General features: G+C 38.2%; 1 protein-coding gene across 2 annotated transcripts in view; it reads left to right on the top strand.

The window, feature by feature from the left end:
- The window catches only part of RAVER2 (ribonucleoprotein, PTB binding 2), a 94623-nt gene that overhangs the window by 19273 nt on the left and 55577 nt on the right, over positions 1-19773 (top strand). For both annotated transcript variants that reach the window (XM_042997474.1, XM_042997475.1), the window contains exons 2-4: positions 858-924; positions 5579-6048; positions 9306-9497. In XM_042997474.1, coding sequence (XP_042853408.1) covers positions 858-924; positions 5579-6048; positions 9306-9497 — 729 coding nt within the window. The remainder of the gene's footprint in view (positions 1-857; positions 925-5578; positions 6049-9305; positions 9498-19773) is intronic.

Here is a 19773-nt window from a genome sequence, read left to right on the forward strand (position 1 = left end):
TATGCAAAGCAGTACAGGTACTATACAAATCTATGAAATGCAGTTCCCATACTCAAGTATTATCAATTTAACAGGAGGATTGGGAATATAAATTTGCTTTTTCAGGACCCCAGCTGGGTGAAAGTCATACCAGAAGAAGCAAGTTCAGACTGGATTGATAATGGAAACAGAATGAACTGGAAAGCCAGTTTCAACATCTTGGGGAGCCAAGTGGAAATAAATTGAACCACACGTGTACCTTGTGGTGGTTATTGTTTCATACCCGGGGATCGCTAGGTTTGCAGTCTAACTGTATTTATTCTCTAGGCTGGTACTACAGCATCTACAAGTGTATTGTTAAAAACTCAGCATGTGATATACCAAGAGAAATGTTTAATATTATTTCTATAAGACAGGCATTAAAAAAGTATGATCATTGTTAGTGTAGAGGTGAGAGAAGTCATGTCCTGTGGGAAAGAATTGGAGAAAACTTCATGAAAGAATATTTGAACTGGGATTTCAAAGGATGCATGTGGTTTCAGATGAAGTTTACAAGTATTGATATCTTTGTCCCATGCAAGGTCAAGGTATCCGCATGAGCAGAGATTCAGAATGAGGGCTGTGCATGGCATCCTCATGAGATAGTGCTCATAGAGCAGAAACAGGATCTGTGTGCAGATCCTGTACTGGGAGATACAGTTGGAGAGGTAGGTTGATGTCATATTTGGTGGGCCTGGAATGCCTTTAATTTAAATAATGGAGATCCGTGGAAGGTGTTGTACATGGCAGATGGTGGTAGTAATGATTGGCTAATACAGCTGGATTATCCACTAACTGCATTCATGTGTTTATTTGAACTCGTGTTTTGTCTCTTTCAGGAAGTTCATGATTTATTACAAGACTATGAGTTAAAGTATTGTTATGTGGACAGAAATAAGAGAACAGGTAAGATTTCACTTTTAAGCATCTGGTTTCACTTTGATTCTAAATGTGGGCATTATTAATGTATCTATGTATCTTACTAGAAACATTCATTTTTATAAAGAATGTCCTAATACGTTGTGATGTTATAGTAAATTTTTGTAGGCTTTGCATTGTTTATTTTTTAATTGCAGTGTAATTAACATGCAATGTTATATTAGTTTCAGATGTACAACATATTTTTTTTTAGGTGTACGACATATTGATTCCACAATTCTATACATTACTCAGTGATTACCACAGTAAGTGTAGTCACCATCTGTAACCATACATGATTACAGTATTATGGACCGTGTTCCCTATGCTGTACTTTTCATCTCCGTCACTTATTTCATAGCTAGAAGTTTGTACCTCTTAATTCCCTTTATATATTTCACTCACCACTCCCCCATGTCCCCTCAGGCAACCACCAGTTTGTTCCCTGTATTTAAGAGTTTTTTTTTTTTTATTAAAGCACATTCAATGCACAACACAGGGCTCAAACTCATGACCCTGATATCAAGTTGCATGCTCCATCACCTGAGCCATTCAGGTGCCCCCCCATTTGTTTTTGTTTATTCATTTGTTTTTTTAGATTCCACACATTAGTGAAATCATTTGGTATTTATCTTTCTGTCTCTGATTTGTTTCACTTAGCAATATACCCTCTAGGTCTGTTCATGTGGTTGCAAATGACAAGATCTCATTCTTTTTTATGGCTGAGTAATATTCTGTTATATGTGTGTATATATACATGTGTGTGTGCATATATATGTATATATATACACACACCATATCTTCTCTATGCATTTATCTATTAATGGACATTTGGATTGCTTCCATATCTTTGTTGTAAATAATGTTGCAGCAAACATGTATCTTTTCAAATTAATGTTTTCATTTTTTTGGGGTAAATACCCAGTGGTGGGATTACTGAATCATATGGTATTTCTATTTTCAATGTTTTGAGGAACCCCCATACTACTATCCACAGTGGCTGCACTAATTTACATTCCTATTAACAGTGCACAAGTGTTCCCTTTTCTCCTCATCCTCATCAACACTTTTAGTTCTTGTCATTTTGATACTAACCATTGCGACTGGTGTGAGGTAATATCTCATGATTTTGATTTGCATTTCTCTGCTGATGAGTGATGTTGAGCATCTTTTCATGTATCTGTTGGCCATCTGTATGTCTTCTTTGGAAAAATGTCTATTCAGGCCCTTTGCCCATTTTTAAGAAATGCTTGTTCATTTGTTTTGAAAGTGAGAGTAGGAGAGAGAGAGAATGCCAGGTAGGCAGAGAGAGAGAGAATGCCAAGCAGACTCCATGCTATTAGCACAGAGCCTGCCACAGGGCTTGATCTCACAAACTGTGAGGTCATGACCTGAGCTGAAATCAAGAGTCAAATGCTTAACCAACTGAGCCACCCAGGCACTCCTCTGCCCATTTTTTAATCACATTGTTTTTTGGTGTTGATTTGTATATGTTTATATGTTTTGGGTATCAGTCCTTTGTCAGATACATCATTTGCAAATATCTTCTTACAATCATTAGGTTGTCTTTTTGTTCTGTTGATGATTTCCTTGGCCAGGCAAATTAGTGTAGTCTCAATAGTTTATTTTTGCTTTTGTTTCCTTTGCCTAAGGAAACATACCCATAAATAAGTTGTTAAGGGTGATGTCCAAAAAATCACTGCCTTTTTTTTGCAACCATTAGGAGTTTTACAGTTTCAGGTCTCACATTTAAGTCTTTAGTTCATTGTAAGTTTATTTTGTGTACGGTGTAAGAAGGTGCAGTTTCATTCTTTTGAATGTGGCTGTACAATTTTCCCAGCACCATTTATTGAAAAGACTGCCTTCCCCATTGTATATTCTTGCCTACTTTGTTATAGATTAATTGACCATATAGGTATGGGCTTATTTGTGGGCCCTCTGTTTCATTGATCTATGTGTCTGTTTTTCTGCCAGTACCATCCTGTTTTGATTACTACAGCTTTGTAGTAGATCTTGAAAGCTAGGATTGTAACACTTTGAGCTTGATTCTTCTTTCTCAAGATTGCTTTGGCTTCTTGAGGTTCTTTGTGGTTCCATATAAATTTTAGGATTATTTGTTCAGGTTCTGTGAAAAATGTTGTTGGTATTTTGTTAGAGATTGCATTAAATCTGTAGATTGCTTTGAGTAGTGTAGACATCTTGACAGTATTGGCTCTTCCAATACAGGAGCATGGAATATCTTTCCATTTGTTTGTGTTATCTTCAATTTATTTCATCAATGCCATAGCTTTCAGAGTACAGGTCTTTTACCTCCTTGGTTAAATTTATTCCTGGGCATTTTATTCTTTTTAGTACAATTATAAATGAGATTGTTTTCTTACTTTCTCTTTCTGCTATTTAATTATTAGTGTCCAGAAAGGCAACTATTTTCTGTGTATTAATTTTGTATCCTGCAGCTTTGCTGCACTCATGTATTCTAATAGTTTTTGGTCAAATCTTTCGGGTTTTCTACATATAGTATCATACCATCTACAAATAGTGACAGTTTAACTTCTTCCTTACCAATTTGGATGACTTTTACTTCTTATTTAATTTCTGTGGCTAGGTCTTCTGTACTATGTTAAATAAGAGTGGCAAGAGTGGACATCCTTGTCTTGTTTCTGGTCTTAGATAAAAAGCTTTCAGTTTTTTACCATTGAGTATGATGTTAGCTGTGTGTTTTTCATGAATGATCTTTATTTAGGTTAAGGTACATATCCCCTAAACACACTTTGTTGAGAGAGCGTATCATCAATTCATGTTGAATTTTGTCAAATGCTTTTTCTGCATCTACTGAGATGATTGTATGACTTCTTTGTTTTGTTAATGTGGTTTATCCTTGTTGATTGATTTGTGAATATGTGAACCTGCTTGTCTCCTTGGAATAAATCCCACTTGATCCAAGTGAATGATCCTTTCAATGTATTGCCGAATGCAGCTTGCTAATATTTTGTTGAGGATTTTTCCATCTGTTCACCAGGAATATTTGTCTGTGATTTTCTTTTTTTGTAGTGTCTCTGTTTTGTTTTGTTTTGTTTTTTAAATCAGGGTAATACTGGCCTCATAGAATGTATTTGGAAGCTTTCCTTCCTCTTCTATTTTTGGAATAGTTTCAGGAGAATCAGTATTTTTGCTTAAATGAAAGGTAGAATTCACTTGTGAGGCAATCTGGTCCTGGACTTCTGTTTGTGTGAAGTTTTTCATTATCAGTTCAACTTTGTTACTAGTAATTGGTCTGTTCAGATTTTCTATCTCTTCCTGATTCAGTTTTGGAAGATGGTATGTTTCTAGAAATTTACCCATTTTTTCTAGGTTGTTCTGTCTATTGACAAAATTTTTTGTGGTATTCTCTTACAATCTTTTGTATTTCTGTGGTGTCAGTTGTTAATTCCCCTTTTATCTCTGATATTATTTATTTGTATCCTCTCTTTTTTTCTTGATGAGTCTGGCTAAAGGTTTATCAATTTTGTTGATCTTTTATCTCTTGGTTTCATTGATCTTTTCTGTTGTTTTTTTTACTCTCTAATTTATTTTGGCTCTGATCTTAATATCTTCTTCCTTTCCTGGCTTTGGGCTTTGTTTCTTCTTCCTTTTCTAATTCCTTTAGGTGTTAGGTTAGACTGTTGGAGATTTTTCTTGTTTCTTGAGGTAAGCCTGTATCCCTATAAATTTCCCTCTTAGAACTGCTTTTGCTGTGTCCCAGAGATTTTGGAACATTGTGTTTTTATTTTCATTTGTCTTCAAGTATTTTTAATTTCATCTTTAATTTCTTCATTGAAGAAATCCAGTGGCTGTTTAGTAGCATGTGGTTTAGCTTCCACCTTTGTGTGTTTTTCCACTTTTTTTTCTTGTGATTGATTTCTAGTTTTATACCATTGTGATCAGAAAAGATACAGGATTTAAATTTTATTAAATTTATTGAAACTTGTCCGTATCCTGTCATATGATTATCCTGGAGAATGTTCCTTGTGAACTTGAAAAGAATGTGTGTTCTATTGATTTGGAGTGGAATATTCTGTATATATCTGTTAAGTCCATCTGCCCTAGTATGTCGTTCAAAGACACTGTTTCATGATTGATTTTCTGCCTGAATGATCTATTCATTGATGTAAGTGGGGTGTTAAAGTCCCCTACTATTATTGTATTACTGTCAATTTCTTGCTTTCTGTCAATATTTGCTTTATGTATTTAGGTGCTTCAATATGAAAGAAAATTTTTAAGACTTTATAAAATTTTGCATTAGACATAGTTGGAAAAAATAAAATCTGTATGAAAATCAAAAACAAAACAGAACATTGTAGTATCTTACAGTGGAACTCCTGATATAATTCTTGTACTTTGATTTGAGTCACTGGTCATGAAATTAGGTTAGTGGTTGGTATCAGCCTAAAAAAACACAATGAAATAGAATAGAAAATATCAGAGTGCATTGCATAGGGCAGGAGTTTCAGTTACTGATACTTTTGTTTCAGAAATATTTGAAGTGTGTGTGTGTGTTTATTGAGTCACAGACCAAAAATATATTCCTTACTGTGGGTCATAGTCAAAAAAGTTTGCAAACACTGGCTTAGACAAAACTTTAATTCATTTTGTTATCTTCTAGCTTTTGTTACCTTACTGAATGGGGAACAAGCCCAGAATGCAATTCAGATGTTCCATCAATATTCTTTTCGAGGAAAGGACTTAATTGTTCAGCTCCAGCCAACAGATGCTTTGCTGTGTATTACCAACTTACCCACTTCTTTTACATTAGAAGAGTTTGAAGAACTTGTTCGTGCTTATGGAAATATCGAGAGATGTTTTCTAGTCTACAGTGAGGTTACTGGCCATTCCAAAGGCTATGGATTTGTGGAATACATGAAAAAAGACTTTGCTGCAAAGGCTAGATTGGAGTTATTGGGTAAACAATTGGGAGCATCAGCTCTGTTTGCACAATGGATGGATGTTAATCTATTGGCTGCAGAGCTAATTCATTCTAAGTGCCTTTGTATAGATAAACTCCCTAGTGACTACAGGGATTCAGAGGAGCTGTTGCAATTTTTTTCCAGTATACATAAACCTGTGTTTTGCCAGGTATGTATTTTTCAGGTATCATTTGAAATATTTGAAAATATCTGCCTCTGTATCTATTGTATATGCACTCACAAATTTATTATGCCTATGTGAATATCACAGTGGATAATCTAATTCTTCTTTAGTCTATAATGAAGACTTTAAGTTCATGGTAAATTTTAAATCAATTCCCATTGTGTGTGGGTCAACCTATAGTATTATATAGTTAAGTATGTCTTAGCAAACCCATCACTTACTCATTCACCTCATTCCATCCATGTGTCTAGCCTTTCATTCATTGATCCGTTCATCTATCCAAGTTTTACTTATTATCTTCTCTGCACCAGACACTATATTGCTAAAAGTTAGAAATAGAATAGAAACGTACTCTCTCAATACCTTACAATTTTGCAGAAGGTACTGACAAGCAAATAATGATAAATCCTGTATAAAGAGTGATGTAATTATTGGAAGATAGAAAAGTATTATGAGGTTTAAAAAGAATGTATAATTCTGTCCTAATGGGATCATGGTGAGACATTTAGAGAAGATCTTGAAAACTGACAACACTGGTACGAATTTTCATGTAATTTGTCAGTAAGATTAAATATATTCTACTAAACATAGATATGGACTATAAGATCCTTCCCTTATAGGTGTTTGATAGCAACTAATGAACTCTTTTTCTCTCTTGCTTTTCTTAATTTCTTCCTTCTCTCTCTTCTCTCCTTCTCTCTCATGCTGCTTTTCTTCTTAACCCCTGTTCTCCACCCCCACCACCCCACCAGTTTTCTTTAATCATGTATTTGTTCAGTCTCTACTGTTACAGTGGGAGGCTAGGAGTTATGGTCACTCACACACACACACACATACATATACATAACCATAGTATATTTAAATAATATATATAGCTAACTACATAAGTATATATAATATCTATAATTATAATTATATATGTGTATATATTATATATAATATATATGTATATAATATGTATATTATGTATATTATGTATATTATATATATTATATATATTATATATATATGAATGCCTACCTTATTTTTTCATTTCTACCCCTCCAATCCCAATATAAACATCAAGGAAACCATCCAAGAGCTTCATAAAATTAGAAAGTTTTGTGACAAAGCTTTTGTCAGTCTTTGCTCAGTTATTGAAAAGTGATTTCTGTAATCCATATACTATTTTTGAATACTAAAAATTGTATAGTGATATTCTAAGGTCATATATAATTCTTTGTAGCTGTCGTTGAGGCCTTTGAGGCATATGTGAGGGGGAAAGCTGTTTATCACAAATTGTATTTGAATTATGAATCCCAGAATTGGAAGGTACCTGAGAGGTTCTCTAATCCAGCTTGCCATTGGTAGAAAAGTGTTTGTTACACTATTTGCAAGTGGCCATTTAGCTTCTGTTAAAATACTTCAAAATAATGGAAAATTAACTAGATGGGGAGTCAGACTAATACATGTTTGAGTGGCTCTCCTATTGAACTAAAAAAAACTCTTTAAAACTACTGATGCTGTGGACTTAGAGGATTTTGTCTTTTGGAAGAATTAAAATGGTATTATAATTTATATAGGCATGAAAGTTACCATAATGAACCAGGAATAATAAGTGTTTGAAACGTTTTCAAAAGATTGATGAAACAACTTTATGACGCCTTTAGCAGTGGATCTGTGATGTTCAGATTCTTGCTTGGTAGGTAGACAGGGACTACGTTGAACAGTCTCTTACTTTGTAATCAAGGGACACCAAAGACAGTGACGGCGTTTACAAATCTTGATTTAAAAAAATTTTTTTTTTAACGTTTATTTATTTTTGAGACAGAGAGAGACAGAGCATGAACGGGGGAGGGGCAGAGAGAGAGGGAGACACAGAATCGGAAGCAGGCTCCAGGCTCTGAGCCATCAGCCCAGAGCCCGATGCGGGGCTCGAACTCACGGACTGTGAGATCGTGACCTGAGCCGAAGTCGGCCGCTCAACCGACTGAGCCACCCACGTGCCCCAAATATCTGGTTTGGATTACAAGAGGAACGGGGTTGTAGGAGAGATGTTTAGAAGAGGTATATGTTTTCCCTTTCTCCCATGTAATTGGAAAAAGTTTCATGGAAGAAAAGTTTCATGAGGAAAGTTTTAAAAGGAAGGAAGAATGTGAAGGAAAGATAGAAATTTGGTCTCACTGTATAGTTAGAAAGTAAAACTTCAAAAAGAGAAAAGAAACTAAAAAGGACTAAGAAATGATTTAATTGTAATACTAACTTATGAGATGCCAAATCCAAACAAGTATCATAGATGTGTCTTCTCAAAGACATACCATGCTGAATTTTATCACATTTACCACTTTATAGAGTGAATGTGTTTAAGATAATTCAGACATGTTCAAAACTTAGAAACTTTTTAGTGTCTTATTTTGTTCTTATTTTTGCTCTTTGTACCAGTCTTTACAGATCCAGGACTTTAGTATCTTCCTTTACACTCTTACAGGTGGGTGACTGGAAATAAATCTAGTTCTGCATTGTAGGAGTTTGTTTAGGGCACATTCAGAAATAAAGCTTGTGTGTTGCATATGGTATTTTAACAAACCCAGGGCACAATTTTCCCACATAAGGTTTGCTTTGGAATACTTGACCAAATTCCTGAGATCTTCCTGAAATACTGAATTAAAAGTTGAATATGGTTCCTCCTACCTTTCTTCTCTTGATAATATAAACTTTAATTTACATAGATATGTGGTCAGATAATTGTTCAGTATCTTTCTTTGTCCATGTATCTGGTAAATTTATTTTAAAGAAAGTGTTTTTATTGTGTTTCTACATTTTTCTATAAATTATCAGTTACACATCTTTTTTAATATAGAGGGAATATTGTCATTTGAACTTTGAGTTTTAAAGTAAATTAGAAAATCAAAGAATTGAAAAGAAATTGGACAGAGTCTTGTTTATCATCCTATCTTCAGGACTGCATCTAAGCAACTAGTGAACATTCGTTATTTATATATTTGTTTATTTATTAATGTACCTATATGTCCAGCGTGGGGCTCGAACTCATGACCCCAAGATCAGGGATCGCATGCTCTTCCAACTGAGCCAGCCAGGCATCCCACAACTAGGAAACTTTTAATTTTAGAGAGAGAGAATACATTATTTTCACCAGTATATGCTCTGATACGTTTGTTTTTGAAAATGAAAATTGCATACTGAAAATAAATATTTCTAACCAGATATCAGGATTCTCCTTTTAACAAACTGTGTTAAATCAGCTTGCACAGGATGAAGGTAGTTATGTCGGCGGCTTTGCAGTGGTGGAATATAACACTGCAGAGCATGCTGAAGAGGTTCAGCAAGCCGCTGATGGTATGACGATCAAGGGAAGCAAAGTCCACGTTTCCTTCTGTGCCCCAGGAGCACCTGGGCGAAGCACATTAGCAGCATTGATAGCAGCTCAACGTGTGGTAAGTTTATTGTTCTTTATGAGGATATAGAAGAATGCTAATGCTATCTTAATCTATCCAAACCAGTTGACCATTCATTGGACCTGCATTACATTTCCATTACACAAAGACATTCTTCCTTTGTAAAAATTGGCTAAATGGTATCTCTGTCAAATCAAGCCAGGAGTCATTACAAAAGAAAAAATTGCATTAAATAAAGTGTATCCATCTGAAGAAGTTTTTTGAAGGAATGCTCTGTTCTAAACTTTGAGTGTAATGTCTCTTTTTACAAAGTGTTCATAAAGTATGCATAGTGCAAATACAGGAAGGTGTGTGCTTCCTTTTTGCCCACATGGCTCATTGTAACTACTTCTTTATTGTTGACTGCCTGCTTATTTTTCTCTGTACCTCTGTGGTATGGAAGTTCCATGCAGATAGACACTATTTCTTGTTCAGTTTTTACTCGAGGCATGTTAGCATAGTGTGACACTTGAATGTGACGTTAAAGTATGATTTTGAACTGTATTGTTGGGAATGGAGGATAGAATTGCTAGATAAATACAAATTTTGCATGGGACATACTTACATTGAAAAAATTATTCATTGATTATCTGAAACCCATCTGGGTATTACCAATTAAATCTGGCAACCATAAGGAGGTAGAAGGAATTGAATAAAACCTTTCAAGCAGTAGGATGAGGTGAAATTTGCATGCTTCCAGAGTGGTGAGTGGTGGAGGTGGAGGAGTATAGAAAGGGATGACATGGTAGGTTGATGCCAAATCAGAGGACCATCAAGCACTGGAAGGATTTAGACTGAATTTGATAAGCAGAGGGGAGCTTATGAGGTATATAAACAAGGTAGTGATGGGATCAGAGTGAAGCCATCAAGAGATTAGTCTGAAAGTGGTTCATGGATGAACGGGGGAGGGAGAAAAGGATAGGAGATTGCTCTTGGTCTCACATCACTTGCCCTCCTCTTCCTGTTCTTGCACTTCATGTCTGGTCCTTGATCCCTTCTCCCTTCTTTTGTAGTTTGCCTTTTCCTTCTTAAGCTCTCCTGTCATTCTCCTGTTCTGAGTCACAGCCTCAGCTATTCTTTGACTGTCAATGTCATGCCTCTGTTGGATCAGAGTTGCTGAGTTTACAATTCTGAATTCATCCAGTCACCTACTTCTGCAGCCAGGGCACTGTGTCCTCTTGAAGAAAAACAAACACTTGGGTGACTTGATGCTACTACATGTGTGTGTCCTGCATTTATGGCTGGTCCCCTGAAAAACTTTAGCTTCACATCTCTCATCAGCCACTCTTCTCCATTTTCTACAGCAATTACCTTAAGCCTTAATCTCTCTTCTGCCTTCGTCCTTTGTATCAGATGGTCATGCTTCATCCATGGACAAAGATCCCTGCTCTCTTGGAGGAAGAGTTGTACCTCATCCAGCCAACACTGCGGCTCATGACTGTGTCTCCCATCTTCAAGGATCGTGATCCTTACCTTTCAACGTTTTTTCATTGGTTGCTCTGCTAGCTCCATCCCATCTTCTCATAAACATGCTCAGATCCTTTCCTTTAAAAATTCTTTCTAGAAATTGGCTTTTAAGTCAGAGTGGCTAAAATGAACAAATCAGGAGACTATAGATGCTGGAGAGGATGTGGAGAAACGGGAACCCTCTTGCACTGCTGGTGGGAATGCAAACTGGTGCAGCTGCTCTGGAAAACAGTGTGGAGGTTCCTCAAAAAAATTAAAAATAGATCTACCCTATGACCCAGCAATAGCACTGCTAGGAATTGACCCAAGGGATACAGGAGTGCTGAGGCATAGGGGCACTTGTACCCCAATGTTTATAGCAGCACTCTCAACAATAGCCAAATTATGGAAAGAGCCTAAATGTCCATCAACTGATGAATGGAGAAAGAAAGTGTAGTTTATATACACAATGGAATACTACTTGGCAATGAGAAAGAATGAAATAAGGCCTTTTGTAGCAACGTGGATGGAACTGGAGAGTGCTATGCTAAGTGAGATAAATCATACAGAGAAAGACAGATACCATATGTTTTCACTCTTAATGTGGATCCTGAGAAACTTAACAGAAGACCATGGGGGGAGGAGAAGGAAAAAAAAAGTTCGAGAGGGAGAGAGCCAAACCATAAGAGACTCTTAAAAACTGAGAATAGGGGCGCCTGGGTGGCGCAGTCAGTTAAGCGTCCGACTTCAGCCAGGTCACGATCTTGCGGTCCGTGAGTTCGAGCCCCGCGTCAGGCTCTGGGCCGATGGCTCGGAGACTGGAGCCTGTTTCCGATTCTGTGTCTCCCTCTCTCTCTGCCCCTCCCCCGTTCATGCTCTGTCTCTCTCTGTCCCAAAAGTAAATAAAAAACGTTGGAAAAAAAAATTAAAAAAAAAAACAAAACTGAGAATAAACTGAGGGTCAGTGGGGGGTGGGGGTGGGTGGGTGATGGGCAATGAGGAGGGCACCTGTTGGGATGAGCACTGGGTGTTGTATGGAAACCAATTGGACAATAAATTTCGTATTTAAAAGAAAAATTTTTTATGTTTATTTCTGAGACAGAGACAGAACACGAGTAGGGGAGGGGCAGAGAAAGAGGGAGACACAGAATCCGAAGCAGGCTCCAGGCTCTGAACTGTCAGCACAGAGCCTGATGCGGGGCTCGAACTCACAAACTGTGAGATCGTGACCTGAGCCAAAGTCGGTCGCTCAACCGACTGAGCCACCCAGGCGCCCCAACAATAAATTTCATATTTAAAAAAATAGAAATTGGCTTTTATATTGCTCTTCCTTCACAACTGGAGCCTCTTGAACAATTAGCCCCTACTTGGTTTATTCCCATTTCTTCATTTCCCATTCCGCCTCAGCCTGATATACTGTGGTTTCTACCTCAGCTATTCAAGTGAATCTGTTCCCATTTAGATTAATAGAGATTTCTTAGTATTGACGTTGAGTAGGCACTACTCAGCATTTTATTGCTTGGTGTCTTTAAAAGTCTCCTCCACCATCTTGAATTCTACCCACTATTCTTTTTCTGCCTAACTATTCGTGCCCTTTCTTCTTTTTCCCTAAGGGCTGGTATCAGACTTCTGCCTTTGGCTTTTTCACTTACTTCTTGTATATTCCAATAGCCCCAGTTATTGCCTATCAGTAATGACTTACAAGCTTGTATTTTTGAACCAGTTTGCCCTCAGCACTAAATATGCATTTCCAAATGATTATTAAACATTCTTCCTTCATATAAGTAGTTAAATTTCAACATTTTCAAAAGAAAACTATCTTTTCTCTGGAACTTGTTTTTCTGTGTTCTATAATGTGGGATTGGATTTGCTGAGGTTACAACTCTGAATCCAGTTCTTATCCAGTCGCCTACTTGCACCAGGACACTGTGTTCCCTTAGAGAAAAACAAACACCTAGGTGGCTTGATGCCACTATAAATATGTGACATACATGTATAATTCTGTGTTCGGTATGTGGCACAAGTTCACCCAAACTAAAATTATCTGAACCAAAAACTCAGTTAATCATGATTGGTTTCCCTCACCTGCTGCCCAAATCCAGATGTCAAAAATATTAGTAAATCCTTTCAGTTGTATGTCCCAACATTTCTTAAATCCTTGAGACTTGTCAACATCTTTGTTACTTTGCTCAGGATCTCATCTTTTCTCACCTTGGTGTTAAGAATAGCCCTCTGTGTGGTCACCACTGTAATCCATCTTCCACAGGACCTCAGGAGTGATCTTTTCCATCCTCAAATCAGATTATGTCATTTACTTACTTAATATTCTTTAATGTCTGCATAAATTCAGATTCCTTTGCATGGCATGCAGCGCCCTTCATGATCAGATATCAGTGATAATGAGAAATCTTAAATGTTTCTTGATCTTATAAGTAATGCATCTGCATTGATGCTTTCTACAGGTTCCTGGTACATATGCTTTATCAAATTTTCTGAGATTAAAAAAGAAAATCATGGGGCGCCTGGGTACAGTCAGTTAAGCATCCAACTTTAGCTCAGGTCATGATCTCACAGTCCATGAGTTCGAGCTCTGAGTCAGGCTCTGTGCTGACAGCTCAGAGCCTGGAGCCTGTTTCAGATTCTGTGTCTCCCTCTCCTGCCCTTTCCCCGCCCCCCCCCCCCAAAATAAATAAACATTAAAAAAAATTTTAGTAAAAATTTTAAAAAGTCATAAATAGGTACTAAAATTTATCAGAGCATTTCTGCAACTTGAGATAATCCTGTGATTTCTCCCTAAATTCTTTAATGTGCTGAATCACACCGATTTTCTCATGTTAAACCATCCTTGCATTATAAACTGTAATTGATAATATTTTTTCCAATGCATTGTGTGATTTGATTAGATATTTTATTGTGCATATGTGTTCGTGTCCTCATAAGTGAAAAATGCTTAAAATTTTTTGTACCATCATTTATTTTGGAATCAAGGGAAATACCTCATTAACTGATTTAACTGTTTCTTCTCCTGCTCCCCTTTTCTTTTTTTTTTTCTTTTTTTCTTTTTTAATGTTTATTTATTTATTTATTTATTTTTTAATATATGAAATTTACTGTCAAATTGGTTTCCATACAACACCCAGTGCTCATCCCAAAAGGTTCCCTCCTCAATACCCATCACCCACCCTACCCTCCCTCCCACCCCCCATCAACCCTCAGTTTGTTCTCAGTTTTTAACAGTCTCTTATGCTTTGGCTCTCTCCCACTCTAACCTCTTTTTTTTTTTTTTTCCTTCCCCTCCCCCATGGGTTTCTGTTACGTTTCTCAGGATCCACATAAGAGTGAAAAGATATGGTATCTGTCCTTCTCTGTATGGCTTATTTCACTTAGCATCACACTCTCCAGTTCCATCCACGTTGCTACAAAAGGCCATATTTCATTTTTTCTTATTGCCACGTAGTATTCCATTGTGTATATAAACCACAATTTCTTTCTCCATTCATCAGTTGATGGACATTTAGGCTCTTTCCATAATTTGGCTATTGTTGAGAGTGCTACTATAAACATTGGGGTACAAGTGCCCCTATGCATCAGCACTCCTGTATCCCTTGGGTCAATTCCTAGCAGTGCTATTGCTGGGTCATAGGGTAGGTCTATTTTTAATTTTCTGAGGAACCTCCACACTGCTTTCCAGAGCGGCTGCATCAATTTGCATTCCCACCAACAGTGCAAGAGGGTTCCTGTTTCTCCACATCCTCGCCAGCATCTATAGTCTCCTGATTTCTTCATTTTGGCCACTCTGACTGGCATGAGGTGATATCTGAGTGTGGTTTTGATTTGTATTTCCCTGTTGAGGAGTGACGTTGAACATCTTTTCATGTGCCTGTTGGCCATCCGGATGTCTTTAGAGAAGTGTCTATTCATGTTTTCTGCCCATTTCTTCACTGGGTTATTTGTTTTTCGGGTGTGGAGTTTGGTGAGCTCTTTATAGATTTTGGATACTGGCCCTTTGTCCGATATGTCATTTGCAAATATCTTTTCCCATTCCGTTGGTTGCCTTTTAGTTTTGTTGGTTGTTTCCTTTGCTGTGCAGAAGCTTTTTATCTTCATAAGGTCCCAGTAATTCACTTTTGCTTTTAATTCCCTTGCCTTTGGGGATGTGTTGAGTAAGAGATTGCTACGGCTGAGGTCAGAGAGGTCTTTTCCTGCTTTCTCCTCTAAGGTTTTGATGGTTTCCTGTCTCACATTCAGGTCCTTTATCCATTTTGAGTTTATTTTTGTGAATGGTGTGAGAAAGTGGTCTAGTTTCAACCTTCTGCATGTTGCTGTCCAGTTCTCCCAGCACCATTTGTTAAAGAGACTGTCTTTTTTCCATTGGATGTTCTTTCCTGCTTTGTCAAAGATGAGTTGGCCATACGTTTGTGGGTCTAGTTCTGGAGTTTCTATTCTATTCCATTGGTCTATGTGTCTGTTTTTGTGCCAATACCATGCTGTCTTGATGATGACAGCTTTGTAGTAGAGGCTAAAGTCTGGGATTGTGATGCCTCCTGCTTTGGTCTTCTTCTTCAAAATTACTTTGGCTATTCAGGGCCTTTTGTGGTTCCATATGAATTTTAGGATTGCTTGTTCTAGTTTCGAGAAGAATGCTGGTGCAGTTTTGATTGGGATTGCATTGAATGTGTAGATAGCTTTGGGTAGTATTGACATTTTGACAATATTTATTCTTCCAATCCATGAGCAGGGAATGTCTTTCCATTTCTTTATATCTTCTTCAATTACCTTCATAAGCTTTCTATAGTTTTCAGCATACAGATCTTTTACATCTTTGGTTAGATTTATTCCTAGGTATTTTATGCTTCTTGGTGCAATTGTGAATGGGATCAGTTTCTTTATTTGTCTTTTTGTTGCTTCATTGTTAGTGTATAAGAATGCAACTGATTTCTGTACATTGATTTTGTATCCTGCAACTTTGCTGAATTCATGTATCAGTTCTAGCAGACTTTTGGTGGAGTCTCTCGGATTTTCCATGTATAATATCATGTCATCTGCAAAAAGCGAAAGCTTGACTTCATCTTTGCCAATTTGGATGCCTTTGATTTCCTTTTGTTGTCTGATTGCTGATGCTAGAACTTCCAGCACTATGTTAAACAATAGCGGTGAGAGTGGGCATCCCTGTCGTGTTCCTGATCTCAGGGAAAAAGCTCTCAGTTTTTCCCCGTTGAGGATGATGTTAGCTGTGGGCTTTTCATAAATGGCTTTTATGATGTTTAAGTATGTTCCTTCTATCCCGACTTTCTCAAGGGTTTTTATTAAGAAAGGGTGCTGGATTTTGTCAAAGGCCTTTTCTGCACCGATTGACAGGATCATATGGTTCTTCTCTTTTTTTTTGTTAATGTGATGTATCATGTTGATCGATTTGCGAATGTTGAACCAGCCCTGCATCCCAGGAATGAATCCCACTTGATCATGGTGAATAATTCTTTTTATATGCTGTTGAATTCGATTTGCTAGTATCTTATTGAGAATTTTTGCATCCATATTCATCAGGGATATTGGCCTGTAGTTCTCTTTTTTTACTGGGTCTCTGTCTGGTTTAGGAATCAAAGTCATACTGGCTTCATAGAATGAGTCTGGAAGTTTTCCTTCCCTTTCTATTTCTTGGAATAGCTTGAGAAGGATAGGTGTTATCTCTGCTTTAAATGTCTGGTAGAACTCCCCTGGGAAGCCATCTGGTCCTGGACTCTTATTTGTTGGGAGATTTTTGATAACCGATTCAATTTCTTCGCTGGTTATGGGTCTGTTCAAGCTTTCTATTTCCTCCTGATTGAGTTTTGGAAGAGTGTGGGTGTTTAGGAATTTGTCCATTTCTTCCAGGTTGTCCAATTTGTTGGCATATAATTTTTCATAGTATTCCCTGATAATTGTTTGTATCTCTGAGGGATTGGTTGTAATAATTCCATTTTCATTCATGATTTTATCTATTTGGGTCATCTCCCTTTTCTTTTTGAGAAGCCTGGCTAGAGGTTTGTCAATTTTGTTAATTTTTTCAAAAAACCAACTCTTGGTTTCGTTGATCTGCTCTACAGTTTTTTTAGATTCTATATTGTTTATTTCTGCTCTGATCTTTATTATTTCTCTTCTTCTGCTGGGTTTAGGCTGCCTTTGCTGTTCTGCTTCTATTTCCTTTAGGTGTGCTGTTAGATTTCGTATTTGGGATTTTTCTTGTTTCTTGAGATAGCCCTGGATTGCAATGTATTTTCCTCTCAGGACTGCCTTCGCTGCGTCCCAAAGCATTTGGATTGTTGTATTTTCATTTTCGTTTGTTTCCATATATTTTTTAATTTCTTCTCTAATTGCCTGGTTGACCCACTCATTCGTTAGTAGGGTGTTCTTTAACCTCCATGCTTTTGGAGGTTTTCCAGACTTTTTCCTGTGGTTGATTTCAAGCTTCATAGCATTGTGGTCTGAAAGTATGCGTGGTATAATTTCAATTCTTGTAAACTTATGAAGGGCTGTTTTGTGACCCAGTATATGATCTATCTTGGAGAATGTTCCATGTGCACTCGAGAAGAAAGTATATTCTGTTGCTTTGGGATGCAGAGTTCTAAATATATCTGTCAAGTCCATCTGATCCAATGTATCATTCAGGGCCCTTGTTTCTTTATTGACTGTGTGTCTAGATGATCTATCCATTTCTGTAAGTGGGGTGTTAAAGTCCCCTGCAATGACCACATTCTTATCAATAAGGTTGCTTATGTTTATGAGTAATTGTTTTATATATCTGGGGGCTCCCGTATTCGGCGCATAGACATTTATAATTGTTAGCTCTTCCTGATGGATAGACCCCGTAATTATTATATAATGCCCTTCTTCATCTCTTGTTACAGCCTTTAATTTAAAGTCTAGTTTGTCTGATATAAGTATGGCTACTCCAGCTTTCTTTTGGCTTCCAGTAGCATGATAAATTGTTCTCCATCCCCTCACTCTCAATCTAAAGGTGTCCTCAGATCTAAAATGAGTCTCTTGTAGACAGCAAATAGATGGGTCTTGTTTTTTTATCCATTCTGATACCCTATGTCTTTTGGTTGGCGCATTTAATCCATTTACATTCAGTGTTATTATAGAAAGATATGGGTTTAGAGTCATTGTGATGTCTGTATGTTTTATGTTTGTAGTGATGTCTCTGGTACTTTGTCTCACAGGATCCCCCTTAGGATCTCTTGTAGGGCTGGTTTAGTGGTGACAAATTCCTTCAGTTTTTGTTTGTTTGGGAAGACCTTTATCTCTCCTTCTATTCTAAATGACAGACTTGCTGGATAAAGGATTCTCGGCTGCATATTTGTTCTGTTTAGCACACTGAAGATATCGTGCCAAGCCTTTCTGGCCTGCCAAGTTTCAAAAGAGAGATCAGTCAGGAGTCTTATAGGTCTCCCTTTATATGTGAGGGCACGTTTATCCCTTGCTGCTTTCAGAATTTTCTCTTTATCCTTGTATTTTGCCAGTTTCACTATGATATGTCGTGCAGAAGATCGATTCAAGTTACGTCTGAAGGGAGTTCTCTGTGCCTCTTGGATTTCAATGCCTTTTTCCTTCCCCAGTTCAGGGAAGTTCTCAGCTATAATTTCTTCAAGTACCCCTTCAGCACCTTTCCCTCTCTCTTCCTCCTCTGGGATACCAATTATGCGTATATTATTTCTTTTTAGTGTATCACTTAGTTCTTTAATTTTTCCCTCATACTCCTGGATTTTTTTTATCTCTCTTTCTCTCAGCTTCCTCTTTTTACATACTTTATCTTCTAGTTCACCTATTCTCTCCTCTGCCTCTTCAGTCCGAGCTGTCGTCGTTTCCATTTTGTTTTGCATTTCATTTAAAGCGCTTTTGAGCTCCTCGTGACTGTTCCTTAGTCCCTTGATCTCTGTGGCAAGAGATTCTCTGCTGTCCTCTATACTGTTTTCAAGCCCAGCGATTAATTTTATGACTATTATTCTAAATTCACTTTCTGTTATATGATTTAAATCCTTTTTGATCAGTTCATTAGCTGTTGTTATTTCCTGGAGATTCTTCTGAGGGGAATTCTTCCGTTTGGTCATTTTGGATAGTCCCTGGAGTGGTGAGGACCTGCAGGGCACTTCCCCTGTGCTGTGGTGTATAACTGGAGTTGGTGGGCGGGGCCGCAATCCGACCTGATGTCTGCCCCCAGCCCACCGCTGGGGCCACAGTCAGACTGGTGTGTGCCTTCTCTTCCCCTCTCCTAGGGGCGGGATTCACTGTCGGGTGGCGTGGCCCGTCTGGGCTACTTGCACACTGCCAGGCTTGTGGTGCTGGGGATCTGGTGTATTAGCTGGGGTGGGTAGGCAAGGTGCACGGGGGCAGGAGGGGCAGGCTTAGCTTGCTTCTCCTTAGGTGATCCACTTCAGGAGGGGCCCTGTGGCAGCGGGAGGGAGTCAGATCCGATGCCGGAGGTTTGGCTCCGCAGAAGCACAGAGTTGGATGTTTGCGCGGAGCGAGCAAGTTCCCTGGCAGGAACTGGTTCTTTGGGATTTTGGCTGGGGGATGGGCGGGGGAGATGGCGCTGGCGAGTGCCTTTGTTCCCCGCCAAGCTGAGCTCTGTCTTCCGGGGGCTCAGCAGCTCTCCCTCCCTTTGTCCTCCAGCCTTCCCGCTTTCTCAGCAGAGCTGTTAACTTATGACCTCTCAGACGCTAAGTCGCGCTGGCTGTCGGAACACAGTCCGTCAGGCCCCTCCGCTTTTGCCTGCCAGACTCCGGGGCTCTGCTTGGCCGGCGAGCCGCCCCTCCGCCCCAGCTCCCTCCCGCCAGTCCGTGGAGCGCGCACC

Source organism: Panthera tigris, chromosome C1, assembly GCF_018350195.1.
Source record: "Panthera tigris isolate Pti1 chromosome C1, P.tigris_Pti1_mat1.1, whole genome shotgun sequence".
Lineage (NCBI taxonomy): Eukaryota > Metazoa > Chordata > Mammalia > Carnivora > Felidae > Panthera > Panthera tigris.